The sequence below is a fragment of the Lycium barbarum genome, chromosome 5 (genome assembly GCF_019175385.1).
Source record: "Lycium barbarum isolate Lr01 chromosome 5, ASM1917538v2, whole genome shotgun sequence".
Taxonomy (NCBI): Eukaryota; Viridiplantae; Streptophyta; class Magnoliopsida; order Solanales; family Solanaceae; genus Lycium; species Lycium barbarum.
Window position 1 is genome coordinate 127,747,068 of NC_083341.1, and position 23,842 is coordinate 127,770,909.

Consider the following 23,842-nt stretch of genomic DNA (forward strand, 5'->3'; position numbering starts at 1 on the left):
TGGCTGTTGTCCTAGTCTATGAAGCCTCTAAACAATAATAAAGTACTGACTGTTTACCAGGACAAGGCCTCCGACATACCTGACTATCTAAAATACTGAAAGACTGTAAATAAGATAACGCCCCGAACGAAACTGGGGCTCACCAAGCAGCTGATATGAGAATCTTAACGAGCAAATCCGTCGTCCTGTAAATCAGTACCTGCATCGTGAAATGCAAACCCCGGGCAAAAGGAACGTAAATACATTTGAATTGTACTTGTATGTAAAACCAACTGAAAGAAACAAATAGTGTGGGGTGCTTAGGAAAGAGCAACCCAAATCAATAAACATGAACATACTGAAACTGAAACATACTGATAGCTGAACTGAACAAGAGAAGCATAGTCATAAGTACTCCCTATTTTGAATATAAAAATCACTTGTTTTAACTGAGTTATATTCTGTGGCCTATAACCTAACAACAGAGAGAGATGAATGCATACTCAAGTCACAACATAGCAAATAAGGGGACAAGCCCCAATCACATAAACAAGGCGACAAGCCCACAAACAACATCAGCCAACCTAATAGAATTCCATCCCAACTCCATACCCGAAGGCCTAGCATGCTTTCCCCGTCAATATCTAACTCCTACATATGCTTCACTAATTGGAGTCTAACAGAAAAGTAAACCGTAACCTACCTCGATGCTGAGTGGGTGCCACGAACTATCCAACACAAGCCATGCCCTTTCGGAGAGCTTCCGAACGTTCGAAGTCTATTCAACAACGTATTCTATATTAGAAATGGAGACTAATGATACCCATAAAGCTACAATGCTAATCGAACCCAAAAACAACCCTCTTTAAAGAAGAAACCGGGCCCACAAGGGTAGAGTAGCAATTTTAGGTAAAAATCGGTTAATCCATACTTAGAAAGTCCAATACTATCCCTCAAATTGCTAATTAAACTCAATCAATCATCAAATTCAAACCTTAATAAAATATAAATAAAACCCAATTTAGGAAAAAATCCTAACTTTCCATATTCATAAACCAAGAAATTTAGAATGATTCAACATAGTATCTACTCAAACCAAGAATTCATGACTAGGTTAAATAATATTTACCAACAAAACCCATTTCCAAAGCATAAGATTTCAAGATGACAAACTTAGAGTTTACAACTTACTTTCCAACTAACCCCTTTAATTCACCATATATTCTAACTTAGACAATAGATAAACATAAATTAGGGTCAAAGGAACTTGCTCAAAGATGATTCAACTCTAAATGCTCTTCAAATCGCCTCTAGAACTCTTTAGGTTTCAATTTGGTGAATGAGAGTAGAATGGTTCGAATTGGGAAATATAAGGAAATTCTGTTCAGCGGTCCCTGCTTACGCGGTCAAGGATCCGCTTACGTGCTCCCGCCTCGACAGATACTCGTCCGCTGAGGCGGACCTCATTAATGACTTGGCATCTCGCATCTGCGGTCCAAGTCCCGCATGAGCGGACCTGCAGAGGTCAACCCCCAAACGACCAAAACCAAGTTTCCAACCAAGGCTACAAAACGCTCCCGAAAGCCTCGGGAACCGAACGAAACCTCCCACCAAGTCATAACCGACCTTCCGGACCTCATGAAATCGACAAAATTTCCAAAAAAGTCCGTTTACCCAAAAGTCAACTATCTGTCAAATGTTTTTCACTTTAAGGTGCTAACTTCCCCAAATCCTATCAAAACTCTCCCGATGACCTCGGGAACCGTGTCGCCCATCCCCGCAGGTCAAAAGCACTCTAACGGGGCTAGGGAAAGGGTCATCAGGAATAAAAGGGGCAAAACGCACATAACGATCAAACGGGTCATTACAGAAGCATTGACATATAAACTACAAACACAGTTATGCATACGAGTTAGGGAGAATAGGAAGCTTTTTGCAGCCGTTTGTGCTTTATAAGAGTGATGTAATAGAAATTATAAATAGGATGTTCCTAGGTTTCTGAATGATGAGCCAGCTGCCTGTTATGGTTTGCTCTAGTTTTGGTATTGATTCTTGGTGATTAATGAAATGTTAGTTAATTGCCAAAAAAAAAAGAGTAGTAAGTACTTATTTTAGCTTTAAAAAAAAAGTAATAGTTGCTTCTTATTCCTGGAAAAATTTGTTAAAATTTGTTTTGTGAATGTCTATTAATTACATAAAGTTTTGTAGTTCGATTTCGGGACTAATAGGATGCTCGGCCAAAATTTTAAAATTTACTTATCTTGAAAAAGATATTTTATGAAATAAACACGTTGTTTTCTTCTTGAAAAAATCATGTACTTCTAATTTCCTAAAAAAATTGACCAAACAAATTATATACTCCTGTAGTTCTACGGAATTATCTCAATTGTCAATGCTTGCTTACGTGGACCCTTTTAGAATATTAAGATTGGCAACATGGATTTTTTGACAAAAGAAGTGAAGGCATCGATTTGGCATGCTAATATTTTCATGTACGTACACGAATTGATTTTTCAGTTTCAGGAACAAACGGTGGAAAAGAAATTTCAGAAAAAGACCACCCTTTATTTGTCACATAAATTAAAATTATAATATTAATTAGGGTGTATATGGACCGGGTTGATTCGGATTTTTTTAAAACCAAACCAAACCAATTGCGTCGTGTTTTTAAATTTATACACCAAACCAAACCAATAAAATTCGGGTTTTTCAACCTCGGGTTTTCTCGGGTTATTCGGTTTTCTCGAGTTTTTCGGTTTTCTCGGGTTTTTGGGGTTTTTTTTCGGAATAGTCTTGATACAAAACATAACTTTTACTTCAAATATTTCTTTAGTCCTAGTAAGATACAACTATATAATTAAGGTGTTTCTTAAGAAAATAACACAAAATGTGAGAAGAGTGATGACATTGTATTAAAATATTCAACAAAAGCCAATAGAATCGGTCAAAATAAATATTGCTAATTAACAAGCCATAATGAAAATGACCATAATCTAAAAATACTAAGTCATACTAAAATAAGTACGGCTAATAAGTATTAATTACATGACAAAGAAATAAAACTTAAGCTATGTTTTTTCACTCTCTAAATAAATTATGCAAAACTAAAGAATAGATATCCAACATTATTGTCATTGCTAGTGGTAAATTGAATTTCTTTTGTTAGCATTAGTGTTGAGTTGATTTTGGTTTGGACTTTATTTGAGTTACTAACATCCATAAGATACAAAACTTTTTGACATTCAAAATTCTAAGTTCAACCTTGAATAATATGATAATAGTTAAAGAGCTACGAAAAAATTTAAGAAATATTTATAAATTACATTACAAATAAATATTTTTATGTATATAATATTTTAAAAATTGAATACATATAATGTCGGGTTGGTTTGGTTCGGTTTGACTTTTTTTAGTTAAAACCAAACCAAACCAATTATGGTCGGGTTTTTTTGTTTCAACACCAAACCAAGTCAAACCAAACCACTAGTCGAGTTTTTTTAGCGGTTTGACTCGGTTTATCGGTTTGATGCGGTTTGTCGGTTTATTTTGTACACCCCTATTAATTGCTTCCTCCATCTCAAAAGAACCTATAACATCACAATCCTGGAAGTCATTAGTTTTTCTTTGATTGTGGTTTCTTTAATATAATCTAATGCATTTGACAATAAGAATTATGCTCGCGTAAATTTTATTTGAAGAAAATTGAGAACTATATTTGTTTACTCAGTACCCAGAGGCGAATTTTATATGTATATGTATACATACCTTGAAAAATGTATGATCACATATTTCGTTAGCTATCCTAAAACATAAAAGCTAGTTGGGGGCATTGATCGAATTCACTGCTTAGTGCCTTTGCTTGAATGTGACGATCTGGGTTCAAATTCCAATTGCTATTTTTTTTTTAGCTGGTCAAAGAGGAATTAAAAAAAGGAAAAATTTCAATTATAAATAATTTATGGGTCAAAATTACATATTCATAGCCCATATTTTAAATTACAAACCTACAGCCCAACATTTCATGGCACAACTTGAATATTCACCTTTATATAATAGTATACAACTTTATACACCTACTGTAGACAATGCATACACCTTGTATAAAAGTTTACAATGTATAAGACTAGTATACAATATTATACAACAATATATAACTTTATATATCTACTGTAGACAATGTATAAATCTTATATAAAAGTGTATAATAATGTATAAGACTAGTAAAAAATTGAAGAGGAAAAAAATGGCTATGGCGAGTAATTTTAAAAAAATGAGCTAAAACGAGTAAATATTTTACCATAATTCACATACAGTGTAAAATTCACATTAAAAAATGCATAAAATGGGTAGGTAGCAAGTGTTGCACTAAGGTCCTCAATTGTGCAAAGTGGCGCTCACGACTACAAACCACACTTAGTATGGATTTATAAGATTAAAAATAAAAAAGGTTAAAATGTAAAGTAAAAAATTATCACTCATCGAATTGTTAGATTTTTCAGCGATTGTGGCTTCTATGTTAGTAGGGTGAAAGTTTTGTGATTTTTTTTAATTAAAAAACATAGTTATGTGACTATGGTGAAAAGAAGTCATGATTATGTAACCATCTATGAAATTTACCCTCTTTAATTCATATTTATTTGTTAGTACATCAATTTTATGTGTCTTTAATATAAAATTTCGTGGAAGCGGTTCGACTAATATAGATCCTTTGATGATGCCCCTATCGTCTTTAAATCCAAGGTCTGCCTCTGTTTGTACCTGCTGTCATTCATTTTAAGCTTTGAACAAAAAAAAAATAAAATACACCTTTAGGAGGAGGGTTGCCGAGGGTCAATCGGAAACAGCCTCCCTACTCAGGTAGAGGTAAGGCTGCGCACATCTTACCCTCCCCAGACCCCACTATTGTGGGATTACACTGGGTAGTGACCAAGACCAAGACACCTTTAAAAATCCAGGTTCAAATTTTGTGTTCTTTACATCTTCTCAATAGACATGTGGTCTAATAATTGAGAATTGGCGTTACCTTGGGCGTGGTTACATCTCATTTGCAATTGTAAAGAGACCTCTAGGTAAGTGGACCAAATGTATAATTCAATTGGGCCACTTGAGTTAAACCGAACTTAAATATGGGCCACACTTTCCGTCTATCCATGATAGGTCCAAAACGTTCCAACGGAGTTAGTAAGAGCTCATTTGCACTTTTGCTCCTATCTTGTGCTAGTCTTCAATTTTGGTCCCTCGTAACAAAAACTCTATCCATTTCAATTTGTTTGTCTGGTTTTGATTTGACACAGAATTTTAAAAAGTAAAAAAAAATTTAAATCTTGTGATCTTAAATTAAAAATATGTAGAATATACCAAAATACACTTTAATCTTATGATCTTAAACATGTCATGTGGAAAGTTGGAATTAAAAAGTTGTTGAAAAGGGAAAGAGGCACTCGTTTTTTGAAACGGATTAAAAAGAAAAGTAAAAAAAATTGAAACATAGAGCAATTTTTCGTGGGGCATAAGTTTATATTTTTTCCATCGTAATGTTTCACAACTGGCACTTTTGCTCCTATCTTGTGTTGGTCTTTAATTTTTGTCCCTCGTAACAAATACTCCCTTTGTCTCAATTTAAACGTGTTACTTTTTTTTTTTTTGTCTGTCCCAAAAAGAGTGTCTCTTTCTATAGGTATAGGTTGACAATTCAAACCACATGATTTTAAACGATATTTTAGTACATTAGACACATCTTTAATTTAGGACCACAACATTCAAAAATTTAATTTTATTCCTTAAACTTTGTGCGTAAAGTAACTAAGACACTTAAATTGGAACGAAGAAAGTAATTCTTTCGCAGGACATAAATTTATATTTTTTCTTCAAAATATTCCACAAGCCCTTAAAGAACTTATGCCCCGTTAATTCGATTTTTGAAGGGAAAAAAATAAAAATCAGCTCATTTGAAGGGCAAACCGTGCAATTTCTTCAGTTTTAGTCATGCTACGACGTCGTTGAAAAGTTTGCCCTCAAGTCGCCAAATTGCCACACAACAACCCCAGAATAGATTCTGCAAACAATAAACATTTCAACGGTGTTGGTAAGGGTCATTTAAACTTTTGTCCCTATCTTTTGCAGGTCTTTAATATTTGCACCTTATGTATCAAATACTCCCTCCATTTTAATTTATGTGAAAAGTTTTCGGAATATGAGGCTCAACCTTTATAATTTTGATATAGACGTTTTAAGTTTGTAAAAATAAAATTTATATATTTAGAAACTACATAAAAATACTATAAGTGATGATAACTTATAATTCAAATAATTTTTTTTTAAAAAAATAAGAAAAATGTAACCACCTCGTAGACTCCTCAAATAATAATAGGTTCACATAAATTGAAACAAAGAAAATAATATTTTTCCAGATATAAATTTATATTTTTCTATCATAATATTTCATAAATTATATTATGTGTCCTTAAAAATTTATTCTCCGTTAAACATAATGTTAAGACGTTGAAAGTTTGCCGTCAAGTCGCCAAATTGCCCAACAGCGACGCCAGAACAGATTTCTGTTAACCGCACACTCTTTCCAACTGAAGATACGCTCTATTATGGTCCCCACTATCTTTACTCGCATGCACGTTCTCTTCGCCTACTACCTTACCAACAAACAGCTCCGTCATCAAGGCCATTTGTTACCCAATCATATACCAACACGTCATCGCCAAAATCTCCCACTTACTTTTTTTTTTTTTGGATACAATCTTCCACTTATGAGTCCAGATATAACTTTTTATTGGTTCTCACACTTGGTGTTCGGAATTTGCATCCAAACTTAATTATATTTGAATTCGCGTTGCATAAGTCCCGTTTGAGGGAATCATTCCCTACCAAATACTCAGACTCGAGCACGAAATCTCTAATTAAAGGAAGAACAATGTCATTTGCTGCATCATATCTTTTGATGATGAGTACAAATGTAAACTTAATTCACAAAGGGATAAATGCAAAATAATACTCCTCCGACTTAATTTGTCCTCCATATTTTAAGCTCCGTCAGACATAAAAGTACTAACTCTGTCCTTATTTACATGGCATGAATTTGGAGAATCAAATAATTTAATTTTGATCGTGATTCGAATATGGAATCTTTAATGAAATTTACATATTGACAACTGCGTAAAAAGTACTATAAATTACAATAATTGATAGTTCAAAAATATTTCAAAGATGTATGAAAAAGTTACGCTAAAAAGAAACTTATTTAAATCTCGAATCTGAAAGATACCATATAAATTGATATGAAGGTGTGCAAAAAAAAAAAGTAGGCTATAGTATGTACTCTAGTCTAGAGATCTATTAACTCAGTTAGTAACTTTCACCTTGTTGGTGAAATTCAAATCCCACGTTATAATCTCCTCCTCATTTTCCCTTTCCCTGTCCCTATGTAATAAAAAAAAAATATATATATTTTTTAAAATATAGTATGTACTCTAGTATGATTATTTTAGAGAATATCTCTCTTTTTTATGTCAGTTATGTAACAGCACAGTCATGTTAACAAAATTCGAATATAAAAAAATATCTGTCTCTTCATCCATTCACTCTGCGCGTATCTTAGCCCAACATCTTCATCTACCCTGCGCCCATTTCACAGAAAAACTGCAACAACAACAAAAACATACACATTACCTTACAATGGGAGTTGATTACTATAACATACTGAAAGTAACACGTAACGCTAGTGAAGAAGATTTAAAGAAATCATACAAGCGATTAGCAATGAAATATCATCCAGACAAGAACATTAACAGTGCAAACAAAATTCAAGCAGAAGCGAAATTCAAGCAAATATCTGAAGCATACGATGTGCTTAGTGATAATAAGAAACGTCAGATCTATGATATGTACGGTGAGGATGGAGTGAAGTACCATGATGAATGCGGACGTAATGCTGAGGATATTTTTGCTGAGTTTTTTGGTGGATCAGATGGGTTATATAATAGTAGTAGTAGCAGTACTAGTTCTGGTGTTGCTGGTAGGAAAGCAGTGGCAGTGGAGAATAAATTGACTTGTAGTTTGGAAGAACTTTATAAAGGATCTAGAAGGAAAATGAAGATTTCAAGAATTCTTCTTGATGAATCCGGGTAGGTATTATACCTTGACTTATACGTATATTTACAAGTATTTTGTACATTTTTTGGTTTTATCAAATTTGTTAATCCTTGTGTCCCAATTTGACTAGGCATGGAGTTTAACAATGAAATAAAAAATGTGAAACTTGTGGTTTAAAATAAGGCATAGAAATTTAAAGTTAATTTGCTACTCTATCTGTCCCAATTTATATGAAATTTTTTCTAAGAAAGAATGACATCTTTATATAACAATTTAACTTTAAGTTTATCTTTTTATCCTTAATGACTGGACACGGAGTTTAAGAAGATTTTTTTTTTTTTTTTTTTTTGGAATTTGTGGTTCAAAATGATTCGTGGCTGTAAATCATTTCATTAAAGTTATGATTTAAAATATTGATTAAAGTTCATGCGGTTTGAATTTCGAGAAGCGAAAAGTATTACAAAATTTGAGAATACATTACTGGTCTTTAACATCCTATATTTAAATGTCTTGATGATTTCGAAAAATGAAAATAGTATTGTAATATAGCACCACTTTTTTTTTTTTCAGTAGATTTCCTTTTCTTTATGCAAAAGTTAATTTCCTTTTCTTCTGACGTGTTTACCGAGATTATTGTAGTTTATATTTGCGCTTTGATGTATTTTTTTAAATCAAAATTGTACTGTAGCTGGGACAAATCTTCATTATTTACTATTAAATTGCTGAGATTTGGATGCGAAAAATTGGTAGCACCAGTTGAGAATATAATTAACTAAAGAGATAATGGTAAAAACACATTGAATTATTACTTTTCACGTCACCGGAACTATCACTATCTATGTATTAAAACACGCCTAGTTGAATGGATGATGATAGTTCAGGTAGGAAATTTCAAGATGTGTTTTAATACATACCTAAACTCGAGTTGTGTTTGATACATAGATGGTGATAGTTCAAGTAGAAAAAAAGAATAGCTGATAGTTGGGGTGTGAAACTCGCGAAAAAGTATTAGTTTAGGTGTGTTTTGACCATTAATTCATAATTAAATAAAGTGTGCTCTCTCTAACTGCTTAAACTTTTAGATGAGATAGTCACATAGTTCAACTAAAGCAGCAGTTTGGTGTTTTGTCTGGACTCTGGAGGATAGAAAATGATGTCCTTCAATTTCCCAATTTGCTAATAGCTGAATTGCTTATCACCTTTTTGGGTGTTTTAGCGAAAACTGAGGTCTTTTTATGCCTCTATGAATATAGATGTTAATGGTCAAGATTCATGCTGCTATTGGCCGAACTGTATAATTATGTTATGCATTTGCTGGCATAGTTTTAACTCTGCTACCTGATTCAACTGATAGAATTCCCAATAATCCTGTTTTCAGACCATGTCCTTGGTGGAGTATGGTAGAAGTTTGATAGTTCTTTGACATCCCAATGTGTATTAACCAGTATCTTGCTTGACATAGCTATTAAGAATATGCTTTGAACAGGCAGCAAGGTTAGAACACCTTGGTGTTGCAGCAAACTTTATTTGATAGAAATTGAGGGTGAAGTAGGATAATTATCCTATGTGTTTTAAGTTTCTGTTCTGAAAGATGAAATGAACTTGGCCAAAAGTAATTACCTTCACATTTTTGGATTTTAGTGGTTGAACTGTTGAAAACTATTTTCATAACAACTAATAGTTGAGGCTGGCCACAGGATCAATACCCATTCCATACTGATTGGACCTGTTTCATTCCATTACTCAATAATTGGGTTCTCAGACAAGAAGTTCTCTTCAATTACACTGGCATACAAATCTGTAAACGAACTCATAGCAACTTAACTAGTTTTATACTAGCCGTCAACCTACTATAAAGTTGTTTCTATGCCCATCACTTACAAAAATATTTGTTGGTGAGAATAATGTCTTAAATGCATCTTGACCAAATGTTTTTTAGCTGATTGAGCGTACTAGATATTTATTTTCTTAACTCTTGTGCTTTAACACATCCTCCATTGGTACAATAACAAAACCTGTAATTCTGTCATTTCTTTGTTACTTAATTAGTCTAACGGTTGAAAAAGAAATGTGATTGTTTTAGAGAAAACACATGGCAATTCTTTCTATTAGGGATCAAAAGCTCCTAAACCCTGCCCAATTTGCTGATGTTTAACAAAGTCACTGTTACTTAATGCTTATTTATGGTCACCTGGGAGGTAAATTAATCTCCTGAATGTTGCAATTCCCCTTTTCAAATATTAATTGTCTCATATTGGTTGAGAGGAATGAGTTGTTGTCTCCTTATATAGTCTCACTTCATAAGCTAGCTTTTAGGGTTAAGTTAGGCCTAAATTCCAGTTTCTTTACATGGTATTACTTATTAGAGCCAACCCTTTCCTTATTCTTGGTGTACCAACGTTGAGTCCCAATGTTATATTGTCCACACTCCAGATGTCCAGTTCTGGGTGTGTGGAGATGTTAATTGCCCCACATGGTTTAAGGAATCGGCTATTGTCTCCTTGTATGGTCTTTGGTAATCCCCTCATCTCATGAACTAACTTTTTTGTTGAGTTAAGTCCAATGTCCATTTTCTTTATAGATAAAGCTTATGATCACCCTCGCATGTAGATTGATTTGTGCTGAGTGTTTTGATTCCCTGGTGCAATGTAAAACTACTTTAAAAGCTACTGTTAAAGGGAGGCAAAAATTTTAGCTACTTGAAGCAATAATTCTTTCTTTTGGAGGGTCAGGGTGAGGGTAGAGGTAGCAAAGCAATTGCAAATATTGACAACAGTGTTCTGTGAATATGTGGATTACAAGCCATGAATATATTAAATCATGAAGTTTGACTCAATCATTCACACTCAGTGGCTCTAATCCCAAGTCCGAATGTACTCACTTTTCTTCCATGTGTGAATTGTTTTTGCAGTAAGCCTACAACCGTTGAAGAGGTCTTAGCAATACACATCAAACCAGGGTGGAAGAAAGGCACAAAAGTCACTTTTCCAGAGAAAGGGAACTATGAACACGGAGCTGCCCCTGGCGACCTTATTTTTGTGATAGATGAAAAGCCACATGCTGTCTTCAAGAGGGATGGAAATGATCTAGTCATCAATCAGAAAATTTCTTTACTAGATGCTCTCACTGGGAAAACTATCAGCTTGACCACTTTGGATGGAAGGGAACTCACAATACCAATCACAGAGATTGTCAAACCAGGACAAGAGCAGATAATCCCAAATGAGGGAATGCCAATATCAAAGGAACGTGGCAAAAAGGGAAATTTGAAGATCAAGTTTGACATTAAATTTCCATCAAGGCTAAGTGCAGATCAGAAATCTGATCTTAGAAGGGTGCTGTGCAGGAGCATTGACTAGTCCTGTGTTTAAGTTAAGGTGCCACTAACACTATCATGGAGGTGCAGCATAATGTAAATACTTAACAAGTTTTTCTGTAGAAATGAAATTGTGCATAGTAGGATAGTTTTAAGGATGCCTTTCAACATTTACAAATAGTGAGCACCAAAAAGGGAGCTACATGCTACTTTAGCTGCTTAGATTTTCTTTCGTTGGATGTAAAAGGATAAGTAGTTTAATAGCTGTGTTGTTTTATCTGAAGGTGGATGCTATATATCAAGTATTGTGGTTGCGAATAGTGGCACTGTGTTCTAATTGTGTATTCCATCTATGGTAGACCTTTGATGAATATATTGCCTGGTGCTTTTTGGCATTAGTATGGACGGAATCTCTCCTTCTGATTTTTCTTTCAAGTATATTTGCTTTGCATGAAGGTTTCCATTTAGCTTCTCGTCAGTGAACTCATCAGGATAACAGGTTTAATCGCAAATCGTCAGTTAGTGATATGGTCTGGAACCTCTTTATCTCATATTTGTGTGTGCCTGTGTATATGTGTACCTTTCCAAGTCTTTGATTAAAAGGAATTCTTTAAGCTGCAGTCCTCAAGAAAAGTTATTTATCTCTTTTTAATTCCATTTGTCTTGGTGACTTAATCTTGAAACCGCAAAAGGTGCACTGACTAAGTGCATTTTACTTACATTCATTTATATGGCAATGTCAAAGTTAATTTTGTATTTTTATATATATGATTCTTAAGGGGACTTCAGGAGCCTGGGTTATGCTGTTGAATATGGAAAAAACATTCCATGAACAGTGAAACCAGAAAGACTTTTACTTGTTCAAATCAATATACCAAGATTAGTCCTTAAATCATCCTCTTTGAATTTTACAATCAGAAGTGAGGAAGAACCGGAGATGAGTACATAGCTAGTTCTTAGTGATAAAGATATGAATTTTATTCTACACAGAGACTATCATTCCAGTAAAAACATATGTGCTTTTGGTTTTCTCAGATGAAGATAGCTCTGTGTTTCTGAATCTTTTTCTGTAGCCCATCCTTATCTGCTCCGACAATCTTGTCAACTACCTTGCCTTTCTTTATCAGCACAAACGTTGGCATTGCTTGAACCTCATACTCCTGAGCTACATCCTGTTTACAATTCATCCATAACTTGAGCGAATAGTATCAGTAAAAAATCAGACGAGTAGATAAAAAAGAAAAGGATGTGAAGTTCTCATACAGCTAATTCATCAACATCAATCTTGACAAACTCAACATCTGTATATTTGGCAGCAAAGTCATTGATAACTGGTTCCATGTATTTGCAAGGACCACACCATGTAGCTGTGAAGTCAATAACAACCTGGTAGCAGCAGAGCAAAAGGTCCCAATGATTAGTACCATCTAACATACAATAAGTTTAACTTTATACACGTGTAAAAAACTTTCTACACCATCGGGTCACTTAAATACAGCAATACTCTTTTACATATTCGCTGTATATAAGTTAAAGTCCATACACAATATCTCATTATAGAAACTAGCAGATAAAGTTGCTGCTAAATGCTTACCAGTTTATTTGTATCCTTCAAAGCATCAAAATGGAGTTTCCATTTTGTTGAAGAGTGGAAAGCCATGACTTGAGACCCCTTGATTTGTGGTGTGGTTGGCATATTATGAGCTTCATGCAAAGTTGATGAGTAGTTAGCACCCATTTTTCCACAAGTTTTTTTTAAAGGTATTTTTATCTTTTAACTTCTGGTTTTTGAACGATTATCGTTGGGTCAATGTTGGATCTTAGAGTTTTGCAGGGACCCTTTTTATAATAGTTGCTGATGTACAAACTTTTCTCTTTTTCAAATAAAAAACAACTTAAACTTGTATAGAATATGTTCTTCATTATGTCGATTATTCCTTCATATACTGGAAGATTTGATGCTATATTATCTTTTGTTTCTGTTGGTTCTTTTTCCAATATTTCTAATGCAGGATCATTACTATTTTACTCTCAGAGCTTAGTGCACCGGGCTGCCCTTTACTCTGTATTTTTAGCCTGCAACGTTGTTTATCACTTTATTATTAGCTTTAAGAAGTCAATATCCAAAGTTTCTCGAACAGCAAGTAGTCCATTAACAACAAAAGTAAGAGTTGACAACGTTGTTGTTATTGATGGAAACAATGTTCTGTTCAAGCATCAATTCCTACTTTTTGAAATAGTTTATGGCCTAAAATTAAATTTACATGATGAAAATTAGATGGTGTAACAGGAAGGTATGTTCTTGTCTTTGCACAAACCTTACATGTCTATGTGAAAGATATGATTTTGATTTTGCACAACTAGTAGTGATCCATTCAGCTAATCACATATTCTTTTTGCTCGAGAAATTAGTAACTTTAAAGCAAATGGAGCTCTTGTGGAACATTAGATTCTAGCGTAACAACGGAAGAACGTAACAAAATATTACAGCCGCCTAACACAATGGACAAAGAGGTATGGTAAACCCGGCCAAAAATGAAAAACGAAAGGGCCCAGCGCAGACATTCCAATCCTACTCAAGTGTGAGTTTACTATATGAATGAGACTTCATCCTTGTTACATTACAAGCCATACATCAAATACCTAAAATGTTCATCTAGTCCCAGGCTTTGTCCGAAAATTACAATCTAATCAAAATTATTTTTATATAAATGTAGTAGATGTTGAATCCACTTGTCATCTTCATGAGGTTACTTTTTTATATTTGAATCCACTTTCTTGGTTCTGCCACTACCTAGAAGAAATTTACGAGCCTAATAGAGAGTACTTCAAGTAATGTCAACATAGCATTTTCCCTCAAGAATATCTTACAGTGAATATGGTGTGCATTTCGTTTACAACTCAAAATGGAATCTTACCCTCTGTTTGGATGGTTGTTTCCCGTGGTTTATTAATGTACAGTATGGTATGATACAATATGGTGTTGTATTGTATTGTACTGTATTAATGAACACAATGTTTGAATAGACTGTATCGTTTGTTGTGATTTAATAACATTTGTATTATTTGATTTGATTGTATGGTACTGTATAATAACTTGTAAGTTTACTAAAATACCCTTAACTCTTAATTAGAAATTAGTTTATATGTATTAATAAAACTCAGTTAGAGAATAAAATAGAAACTTTAAAAAATAAGTAGGTAGTGAGTGGAGGTGGTGGAGGGGTGGGTGGGGGTAGTGGTGGTGAGGGGTAGTGGGTGGTTGTGGGATGAGGATAGGGGTAGTGCGTGGTAGGGTGGGGTTGGGTGTTGGTGAGGGGTAGTGGGTGGTGGAGGGGTAGGTGGGGTGACATGGGTGGTTGTGGGATAAGGGTAGGGGTGAGTGGTAGGGTGGGGGTAGGGTGGATGGTGGAGAGTGGGAGTGGGCGTGAGTGGTAGGGTGGGGGTGAGGTGGGGTGGATGGCGGAGGGTGGGGTATAATGGGGAAATGAAATATGTAATCACAAAAAAATCACCAAATTCATAATTACAAAAATAGTATAAGCTACCTCTGTGTTTCTCAATCTTCTTCTGTAGTCCATCCTTATCTGCTCCCACAACCTTGTCGACAACTTTCCCCTTCCTTATTAGCACGAATGATGGCATCGCTTGAACCTCATATTCCTGAGCTACATCCTGTTTTCAGCCATCCAAGATTTGAGAAATAAATTAATCGAAACTTCAAAAGAATGGAGGAAAAAAAAAAGATTTCAAGTCATGTGCAATGAGTATAACCTTGTTTACACTATAGCAATTTTATTGTGTGATAGTAGGTTAATTACCATTCATACCAGGTTACTGTTTAATGGTTATCATAAAGATTTACCTGTAATTATCTTGATTGTGTAAATATGTCAACCTATAGAACTTATACTTGAAAAAAAAAAAAAAAGGATTGCAAGATAAAGAGATAAGCACATACAGCTAATTCATCAACATCAATCTTGACAAACTCAACATCTGCATATTTAGCTGCAAAGTCATTAAGAACTGGTTCCATATATTTGCAAGGACTACACCATGTAGCTGTGAAGTCAATAACAACCTAGTAGCAACAGAGCAAAAGAACCCAATGATTAGTACCATATGATTTACATTATCTCATTAGAGAAAAAAACAGACAGTTGCTACAAAATGGTTACCAATTTGTTTGTATTTTTCAAAGAACCAAAATGGAGCTTCCATTTTGTTGAAGAGTGGAAAGCAATGACTTGAGATCTCTTTATTGGTGGTGTTATTGGCATATTATGAGCTTCAGGCCAAGTTGTTGAGTAGTTAGCACCCATTTTTTGACAAGTTTTTTTTTTTTTTGAAGATTTTTGTTCTTGAACTAGTGGTTCTTGAACGATTTTCGTTGGCTCAATGTTGGAGTTTAGAGTTTTGCAAGGACCCTTTTTATAATGGTTGCTGATGTACAAACTTTTCTGTTTTTCAAATGTAAAACAATTGAAACTAATATAGAATATGTTCTTCACTATGTTGACCGTTCCATTATATAAATAAAGATTTGATACTGGCATCACCACTTTCTCCTAATCTGTTTAATTTCTATACTGGCAATATATTCAGAATTTATACTATCAGGTTACCAAGAAGATAACTGCAGGAAACTGCCCATAATGAATGGAATTAATAACAGAAAAAATACAGCAGATAATCTACTACAACAAGTTAAATTACACTGATAATAAAATTCATTATATTGTTAATGTATACAAGTTAAATGCTATTCTAAATATCTGCTACAACTATTGTACTTTATTAGCTAACTTCATCTGGTAATTTTATGCCTCGAGCTATGTGAAAATAATAGGAACCAATACTTGAAGAGCACATTATGTCTGTTAACAACATTAGTACGATTTCACAACATTGTTATTGTTGATAGAAACAATATTTTGTTCAAGTATTGGTTCCTATTATTTTGAAATAGGAATAAAACTACAAGATGAAAATTAGCATAAAGTTCAATTTCAGGGGGGAAAGCTGGATAGCATTTCATACAAGAAGATGCCAGGTTCTATTCTTTTTTATCATGCAAAGCTATGCTCCTTAAAAAGGTAAATTCATTGGATCTGAAACCAACTTCTCCTGTTGAAAGGAACATTTAGCTACTACCCTGGCAAACATCAAATAATTAAGAGTAAAAACCTCGCATCACATGATTCAATATTTAAAATCACCAATTGACTAAATTTTCTTGGATATTGAGATTGATATAGATAATTAAACTTCGTCGGTGGCGCCAGATCAGAGGCAGATCTAGGACTGAAACTAAACGGGTTTAACCTTTGGTACGTATAAAAAATATTGGGGTCAGTTACACCTAGTAACTATAGCTAAATTTTCCCTGGCGCCCATCTGATTCACCCAAACACAAGAAGGGACGGATCTACACCTTTCTTTATGGGTTCAACAGAACTCATTAGTTATGGTCCAAACCCTGTAATTGTGTTAAAATTTTTACTTAATACGTATAAATAATCTATCCTGAACCTGGTAAGCTTGTCATGTCCTAAAATCTAGAACTCATAAACTTAACATCCATAATCCGCCTATGAACACAAACTAGGAATTGTTGAGGACCTAAATAATCAAAAGAATGTATCTTTAACAGTTTAGAATTTAATATACAGCCGGTTCATATATTTAATTCAACATATATATGTTCAGAGTAGTTAGAAGTTACGGATTTGAGTCTCACAATATTTTCATGTGTGAGGAAAAGAATTCAAAAAGAATAATATTATATACTATAAGAAATGAATCCAGTGGGGTAATTTTAAAGTTGCCTTGTTAGGATACTTAATTGTCTTTGTGCACAAACACAATAACATCTAAAAGACATTCACGAGCCAAATGGGAAAGAAATCAGCATATTACATTTTCCCACAAGAGCATTTCGCAATGAAAATGGTGTGCAGGTCATTTACAACTCAATAGGTACATTGTCAAAGAACAATATTTGGTGAAGAGAATCCAACTGGAATGAAGTGTTTCTTAACATCTGTTTCATTGTGGTCCTTTTCGTACACCTAATATGTTTCTGGTGATAAATATTTTACAATGAAATATGTTAGGTAAATCATTTGTTTAGTATTTAATTGAACCCAAAGTTGAGGGAATGTGGTCCTTTGGTTCTTCGGTTTTGATTAGTGGGTGCTGAGGAATAATCCTTTTGATCTATGTGGTTTCAAGTTCACCAAAATTAAAGATTTATGTGATGACATAATGGAGGGGGCTGATGAGGGCGGATTAAAGAGAATGATTGATATATTTTTAATAGGCAAGCTTCTGAAAAAGTAATGTTGCACATGACACCTTAAACAAATTCTATATAGGAATGAGAAAAAAGTTGAAAGACTTACAAGACATAACGCAACTTCATAAAAATATATATATATATATATTTTTTTTTTTTTTTTTTTTTTTTTTTTTTTTTTTTTTTTTGCATATGAAACATATTTTTCAATATGTCAAGTCTCCATTGAATATATGTACGTTTTTAGCTATATGTTTTCATTTTGTTTTGAGAACACAAAAAATAAGATTAGAAGTCAAGCTGGTCAAATGGGTCGAGTAAGTCTTTTTTTTTTTTTTGGAGGGGGGAGTTATCGACCCACCCCATGTGATCCCTCCCCACGACCTATTAAGAAAGGACCAGATTGTAGTGTCGCTTAAGTTTGCGTAGGAAATTTTAAAATTAAAAAATAACTTCAAAGCTAAAAGCCTTAAGCAAAATTTAGTACCTCGTTATTTGAGTTGTCATTGAGATCAACACCGATAAGTTTCATGTATCCAATAGAATCCAAAAACGAAAAAACATCCCATTCTGCAGCATCCCAACCCTTCTCCACCCACCCCGTATGTGATCTAGTTGCTTGAGCTTACTCAGAATTGCTATTGGCTTTTTCCTAATACAACTCCCATGCCGAATTGTGATAACGTTCAAATCCACTCCTAAAAGAGAAAGTGTACACTGTTGTATGCAATATAATTTACCCAATTATGAGTCGGGGTCGATCCCACAGGGAACAATATACTGGGCGATTAAGAAAGTAAGAAACTTTCACTTACTAAGCTAAGCCAAACGATAGATAATATTTTGGTTTTTTGAGAAAATTATAACTAATGCGGAAATGTAAACTAACCTAGAAAGCAAGTAAAATGATCAATGGCCACAAGCATAGATAATAGGAGATTACACTCAAGTAACGATCCAACGTATTTTACAATTTTACAACTAAGAATGAGGTTATGCTAATAGATAATGATTTCTAAATTTCATCGAAAGTTTCTCAACCAAATCAATAAATTTCACTTTAAGCTTTCTCAAGCCTTAAAGTGTGATATTAGGCACAATCAATATAATCCCAAGTGACTTTCCTCTCTCGAGCTCAAGTTATTAGATGAGGGTTATGCCTCAAATCCTTGTTAACTAATCTTTCCCAAATCGATTTTTCTCTCTCGAGCTCAAATCAAATTAAATGGGCGAGTCCTAGGGTTAGCTACTCCCTTTGAAAACATTCAAGAACGAGATTAATTAAAGAAACAATAATCCACTTCATTGGGAATAAAATCATTCAATACATAAGCAAAACAAGAGTTTCAAAACAAGATTCAAGTAATGTAATAGAAAGCTACACACTTAGATAATCAATACATAGCAAGGAAAAGAAGAAATGTGTAAAGGATTAAGAAATTTCTTATCAAGATCTTCAAATCTTCAATCCTCAAGTGTGGGTGCAAAAACCTAGCTCTCCAAGCTTGATGAAAATGACCAAAGATTAAAAATAAGCCTTCAAGTTTTGCTTTTGTAGTCCCAAAATTTTCCCACTCAAAATTAGACCAAAATAGCCCTTCATTTTCGTTTTTTGCAATTCTGCCCTATTTTTGCACTGGACAGTTTTTGCAAAACTGTCCAGTTTGGCCTCTTTTTTACTTTATTTTCACTTGGTTTCTTCCGACGCTCTTCTCAATCATATAAACCTATAAAATGGAAGTAAACGACATTAAATGCACTATTTTCTCAATCAAAACATAGCAACAATCTAAGATTAAAGAAGAAATAAGTTGGTAAAATACCAACTTATCAAACCCCCAAACTTAAACTGTTGCTTGTCCTCAAGCAAATCAAATTACAATTTCCTTCAAAGGACTCCATTCAAAAGTGCACCAACATCATACCAAGTCAAAAAGGTCCACTTTAAGCACAAAAACATGACTTTGATTGGTACAAATAATTAGGCTACAAGCATGTGAAACTTCAATCAAATAACTCCCTCATTTCAAAATACAATTTCAAGAATGCAATGGAGCTTCCAAACAATCGAGCGACAACACTCAAGCCTCAATAAGTGACTCAAAACCACTAGCTTACTAGATATGCTCATTGGACTCAATTTGGAAGTTTTCAGCATCACCAATCTATCGTAATCCATATGCCTTCATAAGAAAGAAAGTCTCAAAATCACTATATTCACAACAACAACAGAAGAGACATATACATAAAGTTACTCACACTCAACAAAGAAATTCTAGTGCTAACAAATATCACACCATAAGCTTGCCCATATTTTCAATCATCACTAACTCAAGAACATTCGGTTGGAGATCACATAGGGACTTTTTAAGCTTATAATATAGGCTTAGGGAAGGATATGATAAGTATTTGGGATACAAATGACTACACCCTCCTTGAACACTACATAATACCTTTTGTCCACTTTTCTCTTCATTTCAAAACATCACTCCTTCCTTTGCATACTAGTTTCCCCAATTATTCCAACTTCTTTTTGTGCAACCGTTTTCTTGATTTCTAATATATATTTCAATTCTTTATTTCACAAAGATACATTTTTTTGCACAAAAAGTTTGCAACCTTTTTGTATTTTTCAAATTTTCTTCATTTCTTTTGACTTTTCCACAACATCAATCTTCACCACTTCTCAAGCAACACTAACACCCCGAACTTAGGCTTTTGACCTCAAATTCACAATTTAACATTCAAGGAGGGAAAGGTTCAAAAGAGAGAATTTCATCAAGAAAGGTAAAGACTTGTAATGTGGTAATCAAAGAAAAGGTCATAGACTCAAATACGGTTACTAGTGATATTATTTATGCAATGGTAGGCAAGAAAGGCTAAAGAGGTTTTTTCAAAAATAAAAAAGATAGCCCAAGGTCATCTCTCCAACCAACATAATCAAAATTAGCATTGAAAGACTAACCGGGCAAGTTCTAGATGATAAAAGTAAGCACAAGAATTATTCAACAAACACTCACCACACATGGCATATGAACCAGTCAAGATGAAACACTTTCACTTCCTAAGCAAGAACAACAAGAGAAATATCTCATAATCCAAAGTAAAACCCAACTAGTAGGCAAAGAGTCACCAAATGAGCCAAAAAGTTGTCACAAAGTCATTCTTACCTATGCACCTTGCTTTTTAAATTTCACAAAAATTTGGAAGGGTATTCGCATTTCACACTTTACATGCAAGAGACTAACTCTATTAGTACCAAAAAAGCCAAGAGTTTCTATATTTTTCCTCAAAGGCACACCTACACCTAAACTACAAGGCTAATTAAAGAAGCTAAGAAAGAAAATAAAAGTGACTAATCCACAATATGCCAACAAAACAAAATCTTCAAAAATTTGAGCAAGTTCTATTTGCAACAACGTCTATCCACAGCCACACCAACAGTCACAAAACAAGCCCGGCAAGGGCACACAATATTCATACATAAGACAAAAGCCCGACAAAGGCACAAATCAAGCATAACCAAAATATAATGTGCTACCACATGTCACCCCAACTACAAACATTGCAGTGTCCTCACTGCACATAATCAAAACAAAACATAAAATAGTTTGAGGGTAGGAATTTTTTTTATTTATTTTTACTGTCAACACCTGTGAACAGCACTTGCGAGCCGCAGGCATGACCTGCGAAACGCAAGTGATGTCACCTGAAGAAGAAATATTTTTTTTTAACTGTTAGCACCTGCGAAACGCAGGTGATGTCACCTGAAAATTTGGTGTGGCTGTTGGGATCTATTTCAACAGTAGCTACTGGTTTGTGGCTGCTTTGAAACCCCGACCTGCTCAAAATAATTTCAAAAATTCTGAAACTTTGCAGATTAGTCAAAAACAATAAAATAAACTATTCTACAAAATAAAACTTCAAAAATGACTTAAAATTTTGAAAACAATGGGTGCCTCTCACCAAGCACTTAATTTAACGTCGCGGCGTGACGATTATCAACTTTACCACTTTTTCTTCCATTTGGAAGATATGAATTTGCGCCCCAACTTTGAATCAGGGTTCTGGTGATGCTCGTGAGGCGGTGGTAGGAAAGCAAAGAGGCCAACTCTCGAATGTCGCATTTTGCACTTCTTGGCCTTTAAGTGAGGAATGTCATTTTGTCTTCTTGGCATTGCAAATTTCAAAATAAAGACGATTTCTTCTTCATCTCCACAATCCTCCATAGGCTCGGTTAGTTCAACCTCCATATCATCAACCAAGCACAATGTGAAAAAATGGTTGGAATGTGATCCAACGCGTCCCAATTCCAAATTTGCCTCATCTTTGACATCCTCACCAAAAAATGAGCTAGAGTCTTCAAAAATTATTTTATGAACTTTTTTATGCAACTCTAGTATTATTTCTTCAACTTCGGCATCATTCACTATTGTTAGGTTGGTCGGTTGACAATTCACCATTAGCTCATGAAAATCAATCTTGACCTCTTCATTGGAAATCAACTCAAAACTATAATCCATTACCCTTTGATATTGAGCATCACATGCCTCAATCTTTGCATTCAATTCGGCCTACAATTTCCGGATAGTAATCTCAAGTAGCTCCACTTCTTGACTTTTCTCAACATACATTTTTAGAAATTCTTCCATCATCCGTGAAATGCCTTCACAATGATCCCATAGGCTTCAAGTTGTTGAGCTTGATTCATTAGCCAATCTTGGCTCAAAATTTTCATTTTGTCAAGTTTTTCTTCATTGTGAGAGTTGTCCAACTCTTGTAAAAATCCATCCATGGTGAGATACACCTTTTGGATAGTTTCATAATCTCCATGTTGAACTTCTTCCCACAATTTGGTCAAGACTTACCCATATTTTTCATTCCTTCCCATTATGCTTTTCAAAATTTCCTCAACTTCTTCTTTTTGAGAATTAGAGATTTCTTCTTCAAGCTTTTGCTCTTCTTCAAGTTGAACCACTTCTTCACTTTCACAACTTTCATTGTGGTCATAAGAACTCTCGGGCTCATCTTTTAAATTTGAAATCTCTTCTTCAACCATTTCATTTTGAGGAGTCGACACTTCCATGACAATTAAGAAATTTGCATCCTCTAATGAATAATTCATTCTTTTTCATAGCTTCTCCATTTTCTAAAATGGATTGTTGGATGAGTTTTCGCTCTTCCTCCATCTTAGCTTTCCGATCTAAGTATATTTGGAGCATTGCCATGATACCGTCAAATCCGGCATTTTGTCCTTCACTTTCCATGTCATTCTCCCTGTCAAACTAAAAAGCATAACTAGGATTTTCATTAGAACAACTTGGGGGAGGGGGAGCAAAATAATTGGGACAATCACCCCAATGTCCACCTTGACCACCACATATATTACAAATATTCCCATCATAGAATTGAGACGGTGCACACATCTCTCTCCCGGGAGCATTTTCATAATCTTGCCAAAAGTGGGGTCCTCCACAATATGGACATGGGTCATCAAAATATGGATTACAACCATCAAACCCATTTTCATTCCAAGATGCCATAGAGACAAAAGTGAAAATAATAAATAACAAAAATAAAAAATATTAACACAAAGAAACAAAAAAAATCACAAATACATTTTCACAAGTTTGGACCAAAGCAAGCAAGCTTAAAATCCCAAACTAACCCAAATACGTCAAATTGTTCCTCAGCAACGGCGCCAAAATTGATAACGTCCAAATCCACTCCTTAAAGAGAAAGTGTACACGGTTGTATGCAATATAATTTACCCAACTATAAGTCGGGGTCGATCCCACAGGGAACAATATACTAGGAGATTAAGAAAGTAAGGAGCTTTCACTTACTACGCTAAGCCAAACGATAGATAATATTTTGATTTTTGAGAAAATTATAACTAATGCGGAAATGTAAACTAACCTAAAAAGAAAGTAAAATGATCCAACGTATTTTACAATTTTACAACTAAGAACGAGGCTATGCTAATAGATAATGATTTCCAAATTTCATCAAAATTTTCTCAACCAAATCAATGAATTTCATTTTAAGCTTTCTCAAGCCTTAAAGTGTGATATTAGGCACAATCAATATAATCCCAAGTGACTTTCCTCTCTTGAGCTCAAGTCATTAGATGAGGGTTATGC

At 34.3% G+C, this 23,842-nt stretch overlaps 2 protein-coding genes across 3 annotated transcripts; one reads left to right on the forward strand and one right to left on the reverse strand.

The window, feature by feature from the left end:
• The first annotated feature begins 7,548 nt into the window (after positions 1–7,548).
• Positions 7,549–11,808, forward strand: LOC132641496 (uncharacterized). Its single transcript, XM_060358519.1, has 2 exons — positions 7,549–8,114; positions 10,994–11,808. Exons 1-2 carry the CDS (start codon positions 7,666–7,668, stop codon positions 11,439–11,441), a joined length of 897 nt encoding a protein of 298 aa, XP_060214502.1. The 5' UTR covers positions 7,549–7,665; the 3' UTR covers positions 11,442–11,808.
• A 421-nt stretch (positions 11,809–12,229) lies between these two features.
• LOC132641497 (thioredoxin H7-like) lies at positions 12,230–15,819 on the reverse strand. 2 transcript variants are annotated; one of them, XM_060358520.1, is made up of 6 exons: positions 15,580–15,819; positions 15,360–15,482; positions 14,947–15,073; positions 12,993–13,102; positions 12,662–12,784; positions 12,230–12,591 (listed from the first exon to the last, which is right to left on the reverse strand). In XM_060358520.1, the coding sequence occupies exons 1-6, from the start codon at positions 15,721–15,723 to the stop codon at positions 12,430–12,432; spliced, it is 789 nt and encodes a 262-aa protein (XP_060214503.1). In that variant the 5' UTR covers positions 15,724–15,819; the 3' UTR covers positions 12,230–12,429. The 2 variants fall into 2 exon arrangements, with proteins under 2 accessions (XP_060214503.1, XP_060214504.1); XM_060358521.1 differs by having other exon boundaries at positions 12,230–12,570; positions 15,580–15,818.
• Positions 15,820–23,842: the final 8,023 nt, after the last annotated feature.